The sequence below is a fragment of the Ursus americanus genome, chromosome 29, assembly GCF_024610735.1.
Source record: "Ursus americanus isolate L20-20 chromosome 29, mUrsAme1.1.p, whole genome shotgun sequence".
NCBI lineage: Eukaryota > Metazoa > Chordata > Mammalia > Carnivora > Ursidae > Ursus > Ursus americanus.
The window spans coordinates 29,628,986-29,651,489 of record NC_142155.1 but is presented as its reverse complement, the minus strand read 5'-3'; the positions used below and the strand labels follow the sequence as shown (position 1 = coordinate 29,651,489).

The window sequence follows — 22,504 nt, the reverse complement described above, 5'->3', positions numbered from 1 at the left end:
CTCCGGTATGGTTTGGGACAGCAATATTGAAAAGTTTTTGCTTACCATCTCTGCAGTACAGGCTTTTGTTCAGGGTCCTTCCATGCTAAGGACCGTGGGAATGGTGCAGAGTCCTTTGACAAGCATGTAACCTCCTCCAGCTCGGGATGACTGTGGACCTGAACGCTGTGCCCAGTGTAATATGATATCGACGTATCTCTGCAAGCAAATGACAGCCAATCGAACACCTTCTCTTCTCAAGCGCCTCCCTTCTGATCAATTATGTCATCCATTTCTATGGCCTGAAGGAAACCTAGGGATACTGAGGTTCTACTTCGGTATTTGAGTAAAGTGAGCAGATTCTAGAGAGAATGAGCGTTGCAGTCAGGTCAAAGGTCCATTTAATAGGAGAATCTATTGACCCCTTTTGGCTACCAGGGAAGCTTACTAAGACCAGTGAGTGGTCTGGGGGGTGGAGGGGATATGCTCTGTAATAATCAACATCTAACATGATATGAAGATCTTTTTGCTTGGTTTTCTTTATTGTGAATATCATTTGATGTCTCATTAGTCACATACTCACATTTCCATGTATTTATGAATATGGCTACAAGAGCTTTCTTATGTTAACTATATAAACATAATGTATTTTTCCAAGATCTTCAAGCAAAATCAATTTTCAAAGATATGTATTGTGTTTAGCTATGAGTACTATTTAGCAAACTATCACAAACCCTAATGGGTGGGGGATGGGAGATTATGGGGGGATGGGAGATAGTGGGGCGGGATGGTAGCAATCTGTAATGAATACTGATGTGGAAGAAATAACAGAAGACAGGGAAATACAAACCAAAACCACAATGAGATACCACCTCATGCCTGTCAGAATAGCTAAAATTAACAAGTTAGGAAATGACAGATGTTGGCGAGGATGCAAAGAAAGGGGAACCCTCTTACGCTGTTGGTGGGAATGCAAGCTGGTGCAGCCACTCTGGAAAACAGTATGGAGGTGCCTCAAAAAGTTAAAAATAGAGCTACCCTTTGACCCAAGAATTGTACTACTAGGTATTTATCCAAAGGATACAAACATAGTGATCCGAAGGGACACATGCGCCCCAGTGTTTACAGCAGCAATGTCCACAATAGCCAAGCTATGGAAGGAGCCCAGATGTCCACCGATGGGCGGATAGATAAAGAAGATGTGGTGTATGCATACAGGGGAATACTCCTCAGCCATCAAAAAGAATGAAATCTTACCATTTGCAATGATGTGGATGGAACTAGAGGGTATTATGCTAAGCAAAATAAGTCAGTTAGAGAAAGACAGATATCATATGATTTCATTCATATGTGAAATTTAAGAAACAAAACAAATGAACATAAGGGAAGGGAAGGAAAAATAAGATGAAAGCAGAGAGGGAGACAAACCATAAGACACTCTTAACCATAGGAAATAAACTGAGGGTTGCTGGAGGGGATGGGGTAGGGGATGTGATAACGGGGTGATGGGCATTAAGGAGGGCACGTGATGTGATGAGCGTTGGGTGTTGTATAAGACTGATGGATCACTGAACTCTACCTCTAAAACCAATAATACACTATACGTTAACTGATTTAAAAAAAAACAAAAATAAAAAAAGAAATGACAGAAGAGATTTGACATGAGTGAGGCAGCCCAACAGGGTTCCTGTGCGTGTGTGTATGTGTCTGTGTGTGTGCGTGTGTGCACGCACGCGTGTGAACACATACATGCATATTAGTGCATGTAGGAGACAGACCTAAAGGACAGATGGGACAAGATAGTGAAGACAAGACCCGTCTCTCTCCACTTTCACAACCTGGCCTAGAGCTCTGCAACCGCAGCATGGATTGAGACATGGCTTCACGTGGGACACCGATTGCCTCCGGCCTAGACAGATTTACGGCAGCGTTCCCTAAGTGTGACTCAACAGCTCAGTGGAAATCATCAGTAACATTCAAAGATTTCTGTCTGGTCAGGAGAGTAAAAGGAGAGTAGAAAAGTGGGATCACCCCTCCCTACTCCCGAGATTGGCTATTAATCAGTGCTGGAGACGGCCCGATGACCTCACCCGTGCAGAAGGAAACAGAGCATCCAAGTAATTCACATAGCAGGGCAGCTGCTGCTTCCGCACGTCACCAGGGCAATCAGCACATAGCCAAGCGTAGTAGGACGAATGTCTCAATGCTTCATTTGTGTTTAAACACCACATTAGACGCATACTTTGTTTCAGAGAAATCCTGCTTTTCTTGTGTGTTTAAATGACACCCAACACTGCAAGAATGCTTGATCGATCTCTGGCAAGAGGAAAAGTAATACCACTGGCTATGGGAACCTCATGGAAACTCATCTGAATGAAGATGAAGGATTAAAATGGCAGGTGCAGTCAGACTGCTCTATTTGGGGGGGGCAAGTAGGTGGCTAATGTGAGACCTACTTTCAGTAAAGCATCACAGTGGGAGTCCTTTCATGCTCCATCAGAGACTGGAGAGAGAAGTGGGCCACCCCCCAAGTGTGCCCAGAGCACTGGCCGTTGTGTGTGTTCTGGGTTGCCCCTACATGAAATCGTAAAGTGACACTAAGATTGGACACGCTTTACCTTCTCCACCCTTCCCATCACTGTGTTCTCCCTCGCTCAGTCTGTGTACTTGGAACTGCCCCCCTCCATCGGATGATACATGCATCAGTGAGGGTGATTCTTGCATTCCTGGTTTCTGTCATCTAGTAGACCTCTATCTCACCTTCGCACCAAACGACTTCTCTGCACGTTGCCCACCAGGCACATCAGCGGCCTGAATGCTGTGCCGCCTCAGAGGTGCACCCCAGAGGCGGCACCCCCTCCGACGACCACAAGGTGGCGATCGAGCCTCAGGAGAAGCCGGAGGGCCCGGGCGAGGGAAGCCCCGCGCCAGCCGCCAGCTGTCACTCAGTGGCCCAGCTGGAGATTCCTGTCGGTTCCGCTTTCACTGGGACAGCTGCGACAGAGCTCCTCCGGGCCTGGGAACCGCTCGCTGTTCCAGAAAAGCAGTGAGTGGATGTGCGATTCTTCCCCGGTGAATCCAAATCAAACACCTCCTTCCACCGCACCCCGGGGGGGGAGGCGGGCAGGCAGGATGGAGGACACAGGATGGTACCAATTACACCTGCTTCCAAGAAGGCAAGGCCCGCGGTCGCTCTTGGCTCTCCTGGATCGCGCTGCCGAGCGAAGGAAGTGGGCTGGAACAGCCGTCTTCCCGTGACTTGCCCAATCAGTTCCTGTTGCTTTCAAGCTAAGAGAAAGCCCTTTTTTTTTTTTTTTTTTTTTTTCTTTTCTGGGCCCCTGGGTTGATTCTGTGTCGTTTGTCAGTCGCCAGCATACCTCGTTGGGACTTGGCTCTGCATGAAAGAAGGAAAACCGTGGGGCGTGAAGGGTCGCTCGTCTCCCCGACCCACAGCCCATTTGTGCAGAGGGATGGCGGGGGCCTTGAGACTCTTCGTCCCAGAGTTTAAAGGGAAAAGATTAAGAATGAGTATCTAGACAGTCGAAAGATGACTTTAGCTGAATCGTGGCTCACACAGGAAAACGGTATTTGGAGAGAAAGCACAGGGGTCTGGCACAGGGCAGGCTCCAGTGATTGTGCCCCTCATGTCTCTCTTCTTGTTCTGTGTGCTCATTGTCACTGAGCACAGAAAACTTAGGAAAAATTGGTGTTCTCTCTAGAATGTGCTAGAGGATAAAGTTAAGTATCCATCTATGCAGGACATAAGGAAAGATGGTGGGGGGGGGGCAAGGGGGAGACTGGATAGAACCCTAACCCTTGAGGTTGGTAGATGGGAACTAATCAGGTGCTTTCTGACTGCCCCACCCCTGCAGAATCACTGATGGGAACAGAGAGAAGGGATGGATACGTCACAGGCCTGGCCCAGGGGGCCGGTTCCATTCTCTCAAAGCCCACTGCTTGCCACCTGCCACTACGAGGGATACTTTGCTCTGAGTGTCCTTGGGGGCAGAGCTGTATTCGGATGCTGCTGCCTGCTGCTTGCCCCGGAAGGAAGGGGGTACCTGGAAGTCTGCCATGTGGACCCATTTGATGCCGGGAAAGCCGTCCTCAGGGCAGGCCTCCCCTGGGAACCCTCTAATCACACTTGCAAAGCTTTCCTGCTTCCCCAAACTGTCATCTTCCAGGACCATCTGGTCTCTAGGCGGGGGCTCAAAGGGCCCGGAAGGAGTTGCAGCCAGAAGTTGATCCACAGGGGCGCCCCCCGTCCTCAAGGGCTTCTGAATGCCCCTGGGGTTGTGGGACGGGCCTGGGCCTCTGTCAGTCCTCCTTATACTCATGCGACAGCAGGGGTCCCCTTTGCCCCCTCTGGGCTGAGTGTGTGTGAGGGGCTGAGTCCTGACCTGTGACCCAGATTCTGAGGCAAGCAAAAGGGTTGGACTCTTGCAGGAAGTGCGGAGGATCTGTGTGGAGACATGTCTGGGGATGGGCCTTGGGGCCCTGTAAGAAAAGTCATGTCGTTACACAGGATTGGCTTGAAGGAAATCTGCAGTCGGTACGTTGTTTAGGACGGCCTCATTTCCTCATAGGTGCCTGATGAACTGTGTCCTGATCCAGTGTCCTCCGGATGACCCCCTCGATGCCCAGGGCTTACAAGCCCCCTGGAATCCCATTGGGGTCACCAGAGCTTGATGCCCCTGCCAGCTCTCTGTGGTCAGCCTTTCAAAGAGATATTGGAAATAATCTTTTGTTTGCATAATACTTGACAGTTTACAAAGCCCTTTTATGTAAACTGTGCTTTTTGAGCCTGACAAGAGCCTGGAGTGGCAATCTGAACCATCCCTATTCTACAGATAAGCAAACCAAAGACTAGAGTGGTGCAGGGAAGGCTCAGGTGAGCGGGGAAGTGTCTTTCTGTTCCAGGAGCTATGTTCTTTCTGCCATACCTCACTGATGAGACCGAAAGCTCATTCTCCAAGAAAGAAGGCTGGTGATTCCAGACACTTCTTCCTTCCTGGGGAAGATGTGGAACTGCGGTTTCCAGGGGTCAAATGTGCCATGCTTGTCAGAAATCTCGGAGAAGAGTTTTGAACAGTGTGATGCTCAGGCCAGCTTGGAGGGGCAGGGGTCATATGGAAGAGAAGTATTTGGGCCTTATGGATTTCTACCCTGTCCCCTGTGCCCCAGTATGTGTAGGGTCTCTGCACAGACCAGAGCGGATAATGTGGTACAGGCCTTGTTTTAAATTCATTCTCCTACCCTGCTGTCAGTATATGGCAGCAGAAGGGCAGAAAGCATTCGCCTCTGGTTGATACCCTAACTCTCTGTTGTGCAGGGCGCCCGGGTGGCTCAGTCAGTTAAACGTCTGCCTTTGGCTCAGTTCATGATTCCAGGGTCCTGGGATCGAGTCCCACATCTGGCTCCTTGCGTGGCAGGGAGCCTGCTTCTCCCTCTCCCTCTGCCTGCCTCTCTCCTGCTGGTGCTCCCTCTCTCTCTGACAAATAAATAAACTCTTTAAAGCTCTGTTGTGCAGTGCACTAGAGTCTAGGTACGGGTGGCTATCGAACACTGGCAATGTGGCTGGACAACGGGCGTGTTCGGTTAGCGTAAAGTACATGCTGGAATTCCAACACTTAGAACAGAAAAAAGAAAGGAATGTACAATGTCTCACTAAGTTTATCCATTACATCTGGAAATGATAGTATTTTGGATATACTTGGTTACACAGAAGTAGTACTGCAATTAGTTTTACCGATTTACTTTTTTTTTTTTTAAAGATTTTATTTATTTATTCGAGAGAGAGAGAGACAGCCAGCGAGAGAGGGAACACAAGCAGGGGGAGTGGGAGAGGAAGAAGCAGGCTCATAGCAGAGGAGCCTGATGTGGGGCTCGATCCCAGAACGCCGGGATCACGCCCTGAGCCGAAGGCAGACGCTTAATGACTGTGCCACCCAGGCGCCCCCGATTTACTTTTTTTCATGTGGCCACTCAAAATCTAAAAGCGCGGGGCTCAGGCTCTCGTTGCCCTAGACCTTGCAGCTTACACTGCGTTACCAAATAGTTCAAAGGAAGCTGTGTTCACGTTCACATGAAGTATTCCTGGGAAGCACGCTTTTCTTCCTGTTTGTATGGAGAGAGCATAACTTCATAAAGCCAGGGGGAAACGTCTTCAAAATACAGAAATAAACCTCTTCCTTCTGAATGATGTATACATTATCTTACAAAGAAAAAAAAATCAGTGCAAAAGAACAGAAAAGTCCCAACCAGCTCCTGTGACCCAGGCGAGCATTCGAGGGGCGTGTGGGTCTGTCGGGGACAAGCCGATCCCAGCCTCCGGCGTGACCCACCTGTGGGCTGCAGGCCGCACCATTTCATGGGAGCCCTGAAGGATGAGAAGTGCACAGCAGAGGAGAAGCATTTTGACTTTATTTTTAAGGACCCGGAGGTCAGAGGTACAAATGCTTAGAGGACTGGCTGGCCCCTGTGTGCTTAGGTCTCTGATCCGTTGGCCTGAGTCACGTCAAGGGAATATTTCGGCTCCTAGACTCACCCTAACTCGCACCCCAGACACACCACACCGGGGGAGGTTGTGGGCCCTGGCGTTGGTGGGCCTCTTTTCATCTGGACGAATCAGACTTTCCCAAACAGCACCCTTTCCCTGAACCCCCCCAGAGCCCGAGGCCATCCCCTCGGGAAAGGTGACTTCTTTCACATTCGCATAGTCAGTAGAGAGAGTTAACACGGTATTTGAATCTCAGGAGTTTTATTCGTGGTACAGCTGGAGGCACCCCTTTCAGTGTGATTACTGCTGTGGATAAAGAAATGTTTGCAGGTCACAAAGCCACAGCCAATGCCTCAGACAGAATCTACAGAGCGGTATTGGGCCCTCAATGCTGTTTGCTTAAACAATCTGATGAAATGTCTTGTATAATCCTCTTCCATGAACTGTGGGCAGGACCCATAAAGATCACTCCCAGGAGTAGAATAGATTATACGACAAAGGTGAAGGAAACTGCTGGTGTAATCAAAGCCCGTAACCACCTGACTTTGCGTTCATCACAAGGGTGATTATCCTGGATGGGCCTGACCTAATCCGGTGAGTCCTTTAAAAGAAGGTCAGAAACTGAGGAAGTCAGAGATTCAAAGCAGCACAGAGTTTCTCCTGTGGACTTTGAACAAGCAAAGGACCACATTGTGGAGAAGGCCACATGGCAGGGGATGGCAGGACACCCCTAGATGCTGAGCGCCTCTGTCCTATACCTACAAAGACTGGAATTCTGCCTGACAATCAATGAGCTTGGAGGGGGAGCTCAGCTTTCAGGTCAATCCATAGCCCTGGCCGCCAGCCTGAGTTCCACCTGACAAGACCCTGAGCAGTGGACCCAGTGAAGCCATGCCCAGACTTCTAACCCTCCGGAACTGTGCAATTGTAAGTGGGTGCTGTTTTAAGCCTCTGTGTTTGTGGTAACATGTTATGCAGCAATAGGATATGAAAACAGAAATATGGCCCCACGTTGCAAAAATAATCTGTCACTAACAAAACTCACAGGGCTCTGTTTTTAGCCGTCCATGAAAATTCCAAATTTTCACACACAAATGTAAGAATAGATATTTGTTTATTTGTTTCCTGGGCAGTTAGGTCCTGAAAGTGTTGCTTCAGGGTCCCTCGTTTCAACCCTCTGTAAGCTTCCAGGCTTCACACGCTGCATGGGAGTGTGGATGGTGTGAGGAGTGACGTCATTGCTGTCAGCCAACTGAGCTCAGCCGGGAGCTTCTGGTACCCAGCCCCCCACCACGCCCGAGGAACAGAAGCAACCACTCGCTGTGTGGAGAATGGCGTTAAATTCTGGCTGGATTTCTGATAGGGAAGCCTGAAACAGCAGCACCGGCCTATTTACAAAAGAGCAGACAATTTATATAAAGAGATCATGCTAGATATTTTATTGTTACAAGCATGGACAGGACACATAGCTGTACGCTGGTGTACTATTGTGACATGATTTAATATCCCAAGTCATACAGTTAGAAACCTATAGCATCTCATTCCAAAGCTAACATCTGTCAAGTCATGAGACACTATTTTCATGGACTTTTTAAAACATACATAAGAAAGATAACATCCATTGTAAGCCCCTCCTTTATTTTGGACACTCAGGGAATCAGACGTCCATTGGCCTGCATCACGCTGTCTTTGGGTTTCTGTCTGATGTCACCTTCACGTGCCACAAATCAAACGCATTCCACCTACATGGGATTTCTGGGACCACACTTGTTTCCTTTCGTCTTCTCCAACGGTTGTGACTTCCTGCTCCTCTCACTTCCGGAGAACTCCCTCCCCGCGCCTGCACGTTCCAGGCACTGTGACCTTTCTCTTCCCCGTGTCACTTTTTTTTTTCTTTGACCTTCCAACACCGATCTGTCTGAAGTTCTCTACACAAACGGCAAAAGGCTAGGATTCTCCAGTGTTTCTTAATTTCTGGTCTTAGCAATGGATATCCTGAAAACCCCATGGGTCTTTATTTACCTCTTTCTCCATATATAAGAAACGGGGGAGGGGAAAGATGGCAGCCACGACCCCCTCAAGACATGACGTGTTACACCGGACTTAACAATATTCCCAGAGAATATTTCTGTAGCTTAGATTAATTGCTCCTTTGTGAATGCTCTCACCTCACAAACTCTGAAGCATTAGCACAGATCCCTTTGCAAGAAACTGACTTAATAGAAGGCCCTTTAATGCAACTTAAATTTTGGCCCATGGAACTGACTTTACCCACTGAGAGGTCAGGCACAGGGGGAAGCACTGGGCACTTTGTACCAGCCTCAGAGCTGACATTCCTTCCTCCTCTTCCTCAGAAATCTGCTGTGAATAGTCTTGTAATCATCGTTGACTGAGAACTAGTGAACACAGGACCAGGAGGGGCTCCTGCTTTGACAGAGCTCACAGATTCATGCACAGCTCTCTTTTACAATTTTGAATTCTATTGTTTATTTTAGGATATTCTTGGCAAACAGCAGTGCTTGAACTACGTATCTTGCAGCTGAGCAGAAGACCGGCAAGTATGTCTCTAAGTTTTTGTTTTCATAGGTTTTCTGGAATTTGGATCTGGCATTGTGTCTTGAAAGCTGGAAAGCACGTGCGCACGTGTGTGTGTGTGTGTGTGTGTGTGTGTGTGTGTGTGTGTGTTGGGGGTAAGGGAACGTGCCTCAGTTAATGCACGTAGGCAAAGGGCCAAATCCACATCCTAGGAACCCCGGGAAGGTTCCTGCCATTATAAAGGTTCCCTTCGCAACACGATGATTCCCAAAGGATCCCTATGGTCGTGGCTGGAAGCTAAGTGTTTCTTGTTCCTTGTTGTTTTTGAGTTCCTCCTGAGTGCTATGCTTTCTTTGGCCGATCATGTCACGATGGCCAGGCTCACACATTGTACTATGTAACCTTGCCTCTTATCCCTGAGATTGTTCCAGGAACCAGATTGGTCAAAGCCATTCTCTCTCGGACCTCTAATTCTCATCCCATTGATCCTTCAACCTAATCTCCGGCTCTGTCTCGTCGGTACTGAGTTCTCCCCAAAGCTGACCATCCCTGGAGAATTTTATAGTTTAATCATTTCCTCTGTGACAATTTCCAGGCAAGCGTGGGAGGAGATGTCCACGTCATTCGTGAACGTGTAGAAGAAAAGAGCTCATTTACTTGAAACACTATGAGGACTGACTTCTATCTGCCCCACCTGCTTCTCCCCCTGAAGAAAAGAGAGGCAGAATGTAGAATTTAAAATTCAAAATAAAAAAGAAGAGAGGTTAAAGAGTTAAAATACTAAAAGAAAACTCTTTCGAAATTCAATAAATAAAAGGTTGCTACATTGCAGCCTCTTCTGTCACCTTCCTGATGGCTGGATCCCTGCTAGTTCTCAGTCCTTATGAAGACCACACGGCCCACATTCCCCGAGGGGCCCCACATTTTTATTCTGTTTCCCTGTGTCTCTGGGATCAGACTTCAATTTGGAATGTATGGTTGCTGTGGCTACAGCACATGCCTAACCTTAATATCGATTCAATTTTAATAAATATTTCTCTTTTATGAAATGCACACACCACAAACAACACACACACACGTGTGTAATTCACAGACAATCAAATCCTCGGGGAAAGTTCCACCATCTGCTCATCAAGGTCAAGTGTCATTGGGAGCAGAGAGTAGCCAACTGTAACGTTTCATTTCAGATTTCCGAGTGGGTGGAATAAACACAGATTAGACAATACAAAACTCTTACCGTATATGGGTCTTGGAACTCAAGGATTGAAAGAGCTAATACATAGGGCGCTAGACCACGCGCCAAGGGCCACTACATCTACGGTAGCAACAACAGTGATAAACAATGCCGGAAGATTCTGAAAATCTATTCTATGATGACAGAGATGTACCCGGTTAAAGCTGTTAAACACATGACAGTCGAGATCTGTTTCCAGAGCAATCTATCACATTTATATCACTGTATGGCACATTTGGCAAGTGATGGATATAAAAATATAATTTTTTTTTGCCTTCAAAAATTGAAACAAACCAAAAGATGAGGCTTTTCTGATAAACGGTAAAAAACGTAACTAGCGGTGGGATCTGCTTGGATCTGATGAAGCACGGCTCCCCCATGTGCTCGGCGGGCCCCTCCCCTGAGCTCAGACGCTCACGTGCCCGACCATAGGGTGTGTGTTTAGCATCAGGAGAATTAGGTCTCCCTCCACGCATTTCTTGTAAATATTATTGTCCACTTGAAAGCGTGCTGATCTTACAATTTCCTCCCTATCTCTTCCCACCGCCTTTTTAAAAAAAATTTTCTCTCGTAGCTAAGAAAATACCAAGAAAATAGCAAACTTTCACCATGATTTACTTCAGTTTCCATTTTTGAGCCATTTTTGTATTCTCCATGTTGCAGTATCAGAATTATTATGTTAACATGGAAAATTTTTTTAAATGTGGTTTTTATTGTTTTTCTCTATTTTTCCTCCTGTATCCACCCTTCTTTCCTTTCTTCTTTCTGAGAGCTCACTGAAGTATTTCCTAGGTCCTAGCCTTGTGCTTATTATTTTAATCAAAGCTTATTTTTGTGCCCAACGTGTGAAAAGTAAAAACGTCTCTTTGAAATTCTATGTTACAATATGGACAGGGAAGTGGGGCCTCAGGGGACTCGAGTTTTACTTAAATACTGTACACATTGAGTATCACACAAGAGGTGGGGGTGGGGCAGCAAATAAACTTAACAGTTACGTTTAGTCTGTCTTCACGAAAGAGAGCTCCTTTTCCCTAATGAAAGAGTCTCTTCAGCATCTGCTCCAGGAAGCCTGCGGAGGAAACATTTTACCCGTGGCTTTGAAAGGATTTTTTTTCCGAGTGTATCCACTGTCCTTTAAAGAAGTCACATGGGTCGATTTTCCTGTTCTTAGTTGAGCAAGGAGTAAGCACTAGATGTGTTTTCCAGGGATGAGCTGGTCGTTTCTGGGGTGGAAACATTGTATGTTCCTAAAAAACAGAGTAGCAGCTCAGGCTTACAGACACGACAGCACAATCACGGCGGTGTGCACCTTTCCTGCTGTGGCCCGAGGGGAGCTCTCGCTCGAGAGCCGGGAAAGCTGGGCCATGCCTGGAAACGAACCCATGCCTGCCCCCCTCCCAAGACCCCGAAGTGCCAGAGAACAAACAAAGCTGTCGTTCTCAAGCATGCGTGGCAGCCGACAAGACAAGCACTAACTACTTCCCATCAAACCAGCAGCCAGGTTTCTACCAGGACAGGGAGGACGTGAACATGGGCAGCCCTCCACATGCCACCACATGCATGGCCCTGGGGACAACTGCGTGAGGGAAGCTCCCTGGTCCCCTTGGGTGGGGGTGTCTTGGGGGAAGCTCTTGGGAGGGGCCCAGAGGCTGAGCTGGAAGGCGAGGGGAAGAAAGGGGAAAAAGGAAAGAAAGGAGAAAATTACAGGGGTAGAAAAGGCAGGACTGGAAAAGAAGCGGAGGTCAGCGGATGCCAACGAAGGTGCAGCAGAGGGCGCAGCCGCGAGCAACCACACGGGCCGGCGTCAGCAGGAGGCAGGGACTGAGCACAGGGCGAGTGGGGCGGGGTGCTGGGCGAGGAAGGGACACGGTGCCCACCCTACCATCAGATTGGTGAGCTGCCACTGCTAACAAGGTTTCCATCACTGCCTGGGGGGCCCTTTGGGGCTGCTGACAACATAAACCAAAGTTACAGTGATTATGGGACCCTCAAGCAGGCCAACACAGAGCTGCATCGAATGGCAGTGACTGGGAATCGCAGGCCCCGGGACCTCAGGAACACAGCCCGAACTCCAACTTCAATCGGACTGATTCAGAAACAAAGAACACATTTTCTTGGCCATAGATTGCGTAATTCTGATTCCGTAGACGCATCTTGTAGCATTTTCCCTTGGATGCAAATGGTCAGCATGCTCCAGTGACAGTGCTGGCCAAGGGCAAGGGTGGTACTATACCCAAAGATTGGATCATTCCCCAGCAGGCCCGATCAAGCACGCTCAAAAGGAAAGACCCTCCACTTTCATGAGTAATGCATCAAATCGAAGCCCCAAGGACCAAGTCCTCTGGAGTTTTAACAATTGATAGGCATTCTCCAAATTTGATTTTATAGGAAAAGCCTTAGTCTGGAGTATTGACACATTTCTAGATTCTGCCTTTGTGAAATCTGTTCATTTTCAAGAAGCTGGAAACAATTCTGGTGCTTAGGGGGCGTTGGTGGGCAGAGATTTCAACCCCCCAACATAGCTGAGACCCATTGCCCAAAGTCATTAACATTAGTGAATTTGTACCTCCAGGGGAGCAATTTAACTGTGCATGTCCCTAACAGAATGGATAACCGGAGTGATTCTTCCTACAACGACGTGTACAGCAAGCACACTCCAAAAAAAGAAAAAAAAAGAGGAAAAAAAAGGGAAAGAAACCCACAGCATGTGATCCTATCGTAGAGCTTTCTAAATATATTTTTTTCTACGCCTTAACCCATAAACATGACCTTCTTATTCCTATTTAACATGAATAGCAAAGAGGGTGCCTGGGTGACTCAGTCGATTAAGCGTCTGCTTTCAGCTCAGGTCACGATCTCAGGGTCCTGGGATCGAGCCCCGAGTCGGGCTGTCTGCTCAGCGGGGAGCCTGCTTCTCCCTCTGCTCCCTCCCCCCACTTGTACTCTCTCTCTGTCTCTTGCAAAAGTAAATAAATAAAAGCTTAAAAAAAAACAAACATGAATAGCAAAGAACTCTGTGTTTGACAAGGCCAGCAATTCACAGTTCTCATTTTTGTAGCTGATACAGGTTTGACAGACATCTCTCCACAGGCTTGTCTAGATTCTCCACATCGTATCCTTTTAAGTTATTATTAGCTGCCCACCCAAGGCAGGTGCCCTCTGTGCCAGCCTCCCGGTGGTTTGGGAAAATGTAAGCAAGCTCCTGGATTTAACCTCAGCCCCAAATGAGGCTATAGTCAGTAAATGCCTCAAGGTGGGGAGTAGGAAGGTAGGGGTATGAGGCTCCCCGTCAGGGCAAATTTGTTTGAGTCAGCCCTAAGTAAGTGCCCTAGGGAGTGACCTAGAAGTCACTACGTACCTGTTTTACCAAACAAATTGTTAAATCTTCTTGATATTGGAGAACTCATAGAAAATACGGGTGTCGATGAACCGAGGGACGTTGACTAAAAAAGAGAAGAAAGACAGTTACAAAGCAAATGTGAAACCAAGGCCCCGTTTTATCTCTAGGATGATTCGTTTGCTGCCCTCTAGTGGTCACTGTCTGAATCTCTCGGTCCACTTGAAAGTGAGAGCTTGGAGGAGCAGAAATTTCTACTTCAAACAAATCAAGCAGGAGAGCCGCTTTGAAACACTGGACTCTCATCAGAGTTAGGAAGATAACTTCCAAATACATGTTTTACTGTTCACTAGGGTTTGGTATCTTCTGACACGTGACGACAGTCAAATGTGTTTGAGTGCAATAGTTATTTTCCAAAACGGACTACAGAAAATCTCTTCATCGTTATTCCTCACGTTGTGTTCTCTAGTGCCTTAAGTTACCCCAGAAGATTTCTTAATGCCTCTTAATAACAGTTCTGCGGCTGACTTTAATAGGCAGAATCAGGTGCAAAGCAAAAACAGTGAAATAAATCTATGCTGGACCTGGGTGTGGAGAGAGCGGGCCTTTCAAAAGTCTCCAAAGAGAAAGACTGACCTTTGAGTGCTGCGAAGACCATCTTGACAGTGAAAACTTCTTTAGCAAGGCTTCCTGGACCTACAATTGTTTAAAAGAAGCCATGGTAAGTTCCATCTGCCACAAGCACTTTCGACCTTTCTAGAAGCGTGAAACTGTCGTTGTTCTTACCTTCTGATCCCAGAGGCATCCAAAGAGTAAAATGAATAATCCCTGAAGAAAAGAATTGGGGAGAAGGACATTTTAATCATATTCTATTCCCAGCAAAATAGGAAGGATTGCTAACCTGGCATCGAGTTTGTACCACCTCTGCCCACATCTGTATTTATGGAATGAGTGCAGTGGAGAGTACTGTTAAAAGGGATGCGGTCGGTCCACACCAGGAGACCTTAAATGTTATCACGTGAGAAGGATATAGTTCTATTTCCTTATCCCTGCCTCCTTATGGACTGGAGGGCCTACTGTTTGTGCTGTTGAGTCAAGCCATGCTACCCGCTTCATTAGACATGAGCCTTATAGTTTGACGCCTCGGGCCCTGTAGCAGAAGTTAGGATTTGTGTGGCCTTGGCATGAGCATCTGGGACAGTGTCTCCATTTCGCCTCCTCGCCCGCTCATGGGAACCCATGCTTACCTCCCACCTGCTGGTAGAATCAGAATTAAGCATTCCCTTCCTCGCTGCCTGTCCTTCTGCTAAAGCTCTTCTAACAGTGTGGCTTGTATTATGGTTCATTACGTGCTACAAGAGAGCAACGAGCATGATAGAGTAGAATGTCTACCTTACGTAGGGCATTCATTCTCTCCTTCTTCAGCAAATGTTTCTAGAGAACCTACTATGTGGTATTCATTTTATTTACCAGTTTTCGAGCACCGACCCTGTGCCAAAGTCTTTTCTAGGTACTGTTAGGGATAGAGTGGTAAAGAAGACAGATGCTATCCCTGACTTCACAAAGAGAGAGCTTATTTAATGCTGGGGGAAATTAAGTGGAGAAATGACTGGTCTAATAGTGGTATTTTCACTTAGGGGATAATAGGTGGCATCATGATAATGTTGGGTAAATAGCAAAATCCTGTGTAGGGAAGGGACTTTCCTCTTACATGTATTATCAGGGCTTTTCAAAGTGACTCATGCATGCAGCTAAATTATAATGCAGGTGATAAGAGGTATGAGGTTCCATGGGAGCAGGGGAATGTGTCCCTTCTGTCTCACTGAGTTCTTGTAATTCCCCCTCTTTAGGGCTAGGGCCTCCTCTGAACTAAAACCCTTCCCCATTCCTACCCCTGTTTGTGTTTCTAACATTAATTGGTCCCACCAGTTCCTGAGCGCCCTGCCCTGCAGAACTTACCTGAAAGGCGTTGAGGAGCGTAAATATAATATGGAACACAGCGTTGCTTCCTTGGAACACAGTGGCAAGCCCAAAACCCCAGGTGAGCCCCAAGAGTGGCGTGAGGACCCCGATGCTCTTGCTGATCTGAAACAGGCTACTCTTCTCCTGCTTGCTTGGCTTGTCTCCAATGGAAGGTCTCAGGATCTTGGAGATGACCACAACTGTAATGGTCATGTTCACGACCACAATGATTAGCGCTGGTATGACGAAGGCCAGCAGGGCCTTGGTATCCTCCCAGTTGAGCCAGCAGGCGTTCTTCCTGGTATAGACTTCTTGGGGCTGGGTGGCCCCCACTGTGATGACTGAGATGACAAGAGGGCAGCCATAGCCAAGAGAAAACGCAATGGTCTTCTGTATGGACTTGCTTGTGTCATGCAGGATGAAAACCAGGCGGTAGAAGAGCATGAGGCCCAGAGTCAGCATCCAGAAAAAGACGCTGAGGTAGAAGAAGTGGATGAAGAAGGTGGCAGCCACGCAGGCTGTCTCGTTGAGTGGGTAGAAATGGTCGTGGATGGCAGCGGCCACAATGAACCAGATGTCGGCCACCAGCAGGGAGGCGGCAATGTTCACTATGCAGGTGTGGCGCATATAGGAAGTCCGATTCTTGGTCACTGATTTCCACACCACGGCTTCCACCACTAGACAGGCTGCTAAGCTCAAGATGGAAAAGCACAGCCCAATGTAGGAAATGATATCCAGTAGGATTTCCAGGAGGGAACCAGGGTATGGAGAGTCGGGGGACATGAGGATGGAGAATGATGTGAGGTGGTCGCAGATGCAGGAGACACTGTCCCCATTGACTCTGTTCACGTAGCACCCACTACTATCCCACCCGCCTGTGTGGTTGGCAAGGTCGAAGTTCCAGAAGACACATTGTGGTACCCCCCCAGAAGGGATGATGTTCTTAAAAGTCATCGAAATCCGGAATGGCATGGTTATATTGTGGCTCACAGTGGTGGTCATCACTAAGCTGTTTGCAACATTCTTTCCTTGACCATCCTGGGTGAGGATGTTTTTGAGAGTTGGGAAAGCCACGGTGACAATGGATGAGCCCCACTGCAGACTTCCCAGCTCGCACTTGTCAATGGCCACATTGCCCCAGAGGTCCGAGTCTGAGAAAACAAAGTTCTGTTTGTAGGTTTTGGGATGGCCAGGTTGTATGACCATGCCCCTCATCTGCACATTCGTTTCGTTGATGGACAAAAAAGCGCTGTCCTCCGACCGTAACGCTCGGGAAAATCTTTCTACTGAGTCCAGGAGCTGTGAGCTGTGATTGGTCTGTTGCTTTTGGAACACCTTCCAGGTACTCAACATGGGCTTGCTGAGGATGGTGTTAACCGTAGAGAGAACATTCTGTAATTGACATGGCATGGGGTCAAATTCTTTCAGTCATAAAAGAGAGAAAGAGTAACAGCTCTCTGGAAACTGGTTGTATGGGTACAGGTAAGAGGAAATGAGAAGAGAAAAATCAGGCATCACAGGCTATGGGGATCTGTGTCCCTCCTTCTTATGGCAGGGACTTAGCAGAGGATGTGTCCCCAAGCCTAGGAGACCTCATTAATCATTTACCAAGTACCACCTCCCCCACTAAGGCCAATTCAGCAGGCTGGTAGAGATATGTATTCACTGTTTTATTTTGTTTTAAATCTCAAGCCTATAAAGAGTGATATTTTCCCAGCAAGGGTGAAGTTGTTTTGAAAGACCCTCTCCAATGCTGAACACGAAAGCCATCATTCTTTTCTTTTCTTTTTTTTCTTTTCTTTTCTTTTCTTTTCTTTTCTTTTCTTTTCTTTTCTTTTCTTTTTTTTTTCCTAAGCATTTTTATTTTCTCTCCCATAAACTTGGGCTTGTCATTTTCCATTTGGGCTTTCTCTCAATACAATTTCTTTGCCCTCCTTTGCCTTGTTCTATTCAATCTGAAACTATGAGTCTTGTAGTTTGTTGAATGGTGGTCCCCAGAAGAACATGTCCTAATACCCAGACCCTGTGAATGTGACCTTATTTGGGGAAAGGGTCTTTGTAGATGTAATTAAGGATCTTGAGAGGAAATCATCCCAGATTATGTAGGTGGGCCCTAAATCCAATGTCAAGTGTCCTTATGAGGGACAGAAGAGGAGAAGATAAATGGAGAAGAGGAGGCCACGTGAAAACAAAGGCAGAGGGTATATTGAGGTAACCACAAACCGAAGAGTGCTGGAATACATGGAGCTGGAAGAGGCAGAGAAAGTCTCCCCTGGAGACTTGGGAAGGAATGTGGTCTGGCAGACACCTTAAATTCAGGGTCCTTGGCAGACGCCTCTGGCTGTGTTTGGCCACTAGGAAGCATTGGCAGGAGATGGAAGGGTGGGAGAAGAAGTTGAAATATATTTTCCTACTACCCACCGCAGTCACCCCCTCACCCCCCATACACACATACTGTCTTCAGCACATCTTTGGTGATAGTTCTGTTGCTATTACTAGTGATCCCTCCTCCAAGGCTTAGTTCTCCTTCTGCTATAGGTGCACTCTTTCCTCTCCTTTCTGCTTTAGTCCTCAGGGTAGTACTGGCTTCTATTTTTTTTTCTTTTTTATCCCTGGCTTTACCTCTGTAAGTATCCTTTTATTAAAGTCTCACCATTTGAACTCTTCATTTGAATTCTGGGTGACTCCTCGCAGAGCCCTGATTGCCTCAAAGTTCATGTTTAGTGCTAAATCACAGAGAATCCCACCTTGTACGTATTCCGAAAACCTTTCATTCCTAGTTTTCTTAGGAAGCAGATAAGAACCCATTCTATTTTAATGAAGAAACTAAGATGGAGAGTCACTAAAGAAATCTTTTTAAGATCCCCAGATGAATACTAGAAACACTCCCTGCGACTCTAAAAGCCATAGCTGTCAAAGCACAAAGCATGCTATGTGACCCTAAAATCCAGAGTATTGCTCTGGAAAAGACAAAGAAGGAGCTGCAATGGGGAAGAGTTATGTTTCTTGATCACGAGTCCCAAGGGGTGAAAAGATGAGACTCTAAACTCCTATAAGGTCTAAACCAACTCACCGCCATCATTGCTGAATTCACTTGGGTTGGAACTGTTGAGAGCAAGTCAAGGATGTTAACGATGGCTCCCAGGCTCCCAGGAAATGAGCTGACTTCATGTTTCATCTTGACTGTGTTAACAGAAAGATCCTCCAGGTATTTTGGGAGCTTCTTATCCTGACAGGGGCTCTTGATCAAAGCCTAGTAAAACAAAAGCCAACATAAACAGACAAACAAAACACTTGCCAGTCAGCCCAGTTATCAAATCCTGCTGATCTATCCATGATGAAAACCTCTTATATGTGGTTTCTTTTTTTTCTCCATTCTTATAAATATATCCTGTAAGATAACTTATCTCTTAATTTAATCTCTGTGCTATTCAGAATAGAATAAGACCTCACACACAGAAGGGGAACAGTAAAACACATGTCAACCTAATGACTAGTTAAAGAAAAAGGAACGGAGATGTGATTCCTAGAGAACTAGATCAAAATTATGTAAAATTATCCCTTGATGGTCTGTATGGAAGCACATTTGCCACTCTGCTTTTTCTCATCACCTACTTTGCTGACCATTAGGGGGGTGACTCTCCATCCCAATTTTCCTGGGACGGTTCTGCTTTATATCTGTTGGCCCAGTGTAATTATTACCAGCGCCCTCTTTTATTTTCAAAATGTGTCCTGGTTTGGATGCTAAATTATATGGTCACCCTATCTGTAATGATCACACTTCTGTTTCCTAATTATCTAACCCCTACTTATAATTAAAGAATGAACTCCAACTCGACCTCCTCCATAAAGAACATTGATGAGTATTCCAACCCAGGGGAGTTTCTTCCTCTGACTGCCTAAGTGTTTGTTATTTTTTTAAAAAGATTTATTTATTTATCTTAGAGAGAGAGAGAGCAGGAGCAGGAGGGGCAGAGTGAGAGGGAGAGAGACTCTCAAGCCCACTCTGTGTTCAGCGTTTAGCCCAAAATGGGGCTCAATCTTACGACCTGAGATCAGGGGCAGAGCTGAAACCAAGAGTCAGATGCTTAATGGACTGTGCCAGCCAGGCACTTCTGTGTTTGTTATTTACCATACTTTACATTTGTGACATTTCTATCAATGTCATCTTGTGCTTTAATTTCAATATCTCTCCAATTAAATGATAAGCTCCTTGGCAATTTGAAACATGTTATATTCCATCTGATATACTAGAATGCTGAACATAGTATAAGTCATAAATTGGTACATAGTATGTATTCAATAAATATACGTTGAATGGATGAATCTGATAGACCAACAGGCCCCCTTTCCATTGAAAATGTATCTAGGTTTCTAGAATTGGGACCACGGCCCAGTGTTGAGTTCAAATTATAATATCTCTATCTTTCTTGATTAGGAAAATTCTTATCACTGATGCAGCTTCTTCAAGGTCCAACTCAGAGGCCAAGTTTTTCAAGCAGAGCTTTCTGATTATCCTAAGCAAAACCAGTGTGCATAGAACTACCCAACTGGATTATGTCTTCTAGCAAATCAGAGACTCTTCACCCTGATAGCACCTACAAAAATGTTTTGCACCTAGTAGGTATTTTAATGAATTTAGTGTAAGACAAGAGGAGAAACAGAAGATAATTAGATGAGACACAAATAATTATGACTTCTTTTCCTCAATTCTTCTTCCAAGGGTGAGGGTATTTGGAACCACTTGTCTAACAATGCCGTTAACTGTAAGTCTCCTAGTTGCCTCGTCAGTATTTATTTATTGTAACTCACGGCATTTTAGGAGTCCCTACTCTCGACAACTTAAGTATGAGGTAACATTTATTTATTTTCATGAAAAGAAAGGAATATTCCCCTACCACGTGGCAGGAACCTCTCTTCTAGGTAAGAGAGGCAGGCTAGTTCCATCATTCATAACTAAAGGTTACCTCTAAAGACAGAAGAAATCTCAGACCTATAAAAGCATAAAGCCCAAGCATATTTTTTTTGCACCGATGAACATTATTTTTTATGTATCTCCTCCTCCCGAAAAGATTAGAGCTACTTGCTTGATACCCAGATTATTCAAAGGAGAGTGGTAATACGAGAGGATAATCCCACCTCCACCTTGGAGGTAAAAGAAACAAGGCACTGAGAAGTCAAGGTAAAGTATACAGCTGGTCCCAGAGTAGAACACATACTTTGTTGTCTCCACATTTGTACTTAAGAAAAATATAAAGCATTTCTAGGATTGCATCTTCTTTGAAAATAAACACATAAAAGTAGCTTTGGGAGCAACACAAACCAGCCCACGGCCCATTTGCTGAGAAATATGATAAGCTAGACCAATCTCCATGCCAAGAGCTCCGAGTCAAAGATTTAAGGGTCACCTTGGCCAGCTGGAGCAGATTATTTATTGGGGCAGAGATGCAGTCATTTTTCTTCACCTCCCAGTGGGAGCCAACACATTTGTAAGTCACGGTCCCGCCAGTGGGACGTCCAGCGCCACGGGGCACGTTGGAGAACTGGCACAGTTTCTGGATAACTTTCCCGGGCTCCCCAACACCTATTGTGGGATCTCGGCACATGATCTTCTCTCCTGCATTGGAAACACGGGAGTAAAAGGGACAATTTGAAAGGCGGAGAAAAGATATTCAAAAGAGGCCTAGCTGGAATGTGGCTGCTTGAATTCATTTTTCTCTTTAGTTTTGGTGACCGTTTCAGAGTTACCCACTTTCTTTATTTCGCCCCTGATTTTCCAAAGCCCCTTTTAGTGCTTTCGACACAAATCTGACTTTAACCTGCATTTGCTTTTCCTAACAGAATTGATTTCCTCCATGCTTCATCCCCACCTCCAATCCCTGGGAATCTTCTGCCTGCTGCCTGTAAAATCTAAGCCATGGAAAAACCATGAGAGCTTAATGTGTGCTCATCCAGATGAGGGATAATCAGGTTACCAGGAATCTCAGGAACAAAATGCCTCAACCCAAGGGATTCTCAGCTCTGGTGTGTATTTGAATCATCTGGGGAGCTTGGAAACTAACCAACGTCCTGGTTCACTCCAGCCCAAATAAATAAGAACCCCTTGGGGCTGGGATTTAGGCACTGGCTGTGTTTCTAACTTCCCCTGTGATTCCAACATGGAGCTAAGGTTGAGCAGCACTGCCTTACTTCACATATATAATTAAGAGTGAGAATTCCAGGTACCCGTGACCCGAATATTCTAAGCAATATCTGTAAACATTTGATCCTTCTGCCTTCCCTTGGAGATGACTCTATTTCATGTCTACTCAAGACCAGACTTGAATGAGAAAATGACATTTGTTGCAGAATCTCTGATCTCCAGGGGACCTTGATTCTCCGATGATAAGATCCCTTTCTCACCAACTTACAAATTTAACATTAATTGAGTTCTCAGTCATCGTATAAAATCTTGAAATATGTAAGTAATTTCTACTAGGAAAAGGAAGAGGAATCAGACCTGGTATGAAGAAAGAGGAGAATAAAGATGAATGAATAGAACGTTTCCGTGCCTGGGTGAAGAAGGTGGCATGGGGGACGTGAAGAAGTGGTCTTGGCTGCCCCCCGGAAGAGGCGTGCTTGGGAACAGTGACTCAGGGAGACAGGGAACACTAAATTGCTTCCAACTTTGGTGTCCAGGGCTCAGTTACCAATACATGAGAATTACCGCAAATCACTCAGTAAATCCAAACCTGTGGTGATAGAGCCATGAGTCCTTCGGATATCGGAGGTCCTATTACAGACAAGATTTCTGGGGGAGAGGATTGCTTCTAGTGGAAGCCCAGGACCATCCTTTATTCACTTGGCTCTCTGCTGCTCCTGAGGAGTGCTCTGGGTCATGGGCTATTACAGAAATGGCCATAAACCATGACCTCCTACCTTGAAAATACTACACAGGGGGGATATTGGCTCAGTGATG

The 22,504-nt window shown here is 46.2% G+C and overlaps 1 protein-coding gene across 4 annotated transcripts in view; it reads right to left on the bottom strand.

The window, feature by feature from the left end:
* Nucleotides 1–7,888: 7,888 nt before the first annotated feature.
* ADGRF5 (adhesion G protein-coupled receptor F5) overlaps nucleotides 7,889–22,504 on the bottom strand; it is a 100,395-nt gene continuing 85,779 nt past the window's right edge. For 3 of the 4 annotated variants that reach the window (XM_045801823.2, XM_045801832.2, XM_087857045.1), the window contains 7 exons: nucleotides 20,955–21,163; nucleotides 18,620–18,799; nucleotides 15,544–16,938; nucleotides 14,371–14,412; nucleotides 14,221–14,280; nucleotides 13,606–13,690; nucleotides 7,889–11,494 (listed from right to left, as the gene is read on the bottom strand). In XM_045801823.2, the coding sequence (XP_045657779.2) occupies nucleotides 11,415–11,494; nucleotides 13,606–13,690; nucleotides 14,221–14,280; nucleotides 14,371–14,412; nucleotides 15,544–16,938; nucleotides 18,620–18,799; nucleotides 20,955–21,163 (2,051 nt within the window). In that variant the 3' untranslated portion in view covers nucleotides 7,889–11,414. Of the gene's footprint in view, nucleotides 11,495–12,129; nucleotides 12,197–13,605; nucleotides 13,691–14,220; nucleotides 14,281–14,370; nucleotides 14,413–15,543; nucleotides 16,939–18,619; nucleotides 18,800–20,954; nucleotides 21,164–22,504 lie in introns of all 4 variants that reach the window. The other variant, XM_087857044.1, reaches the window with a different exon arrangement.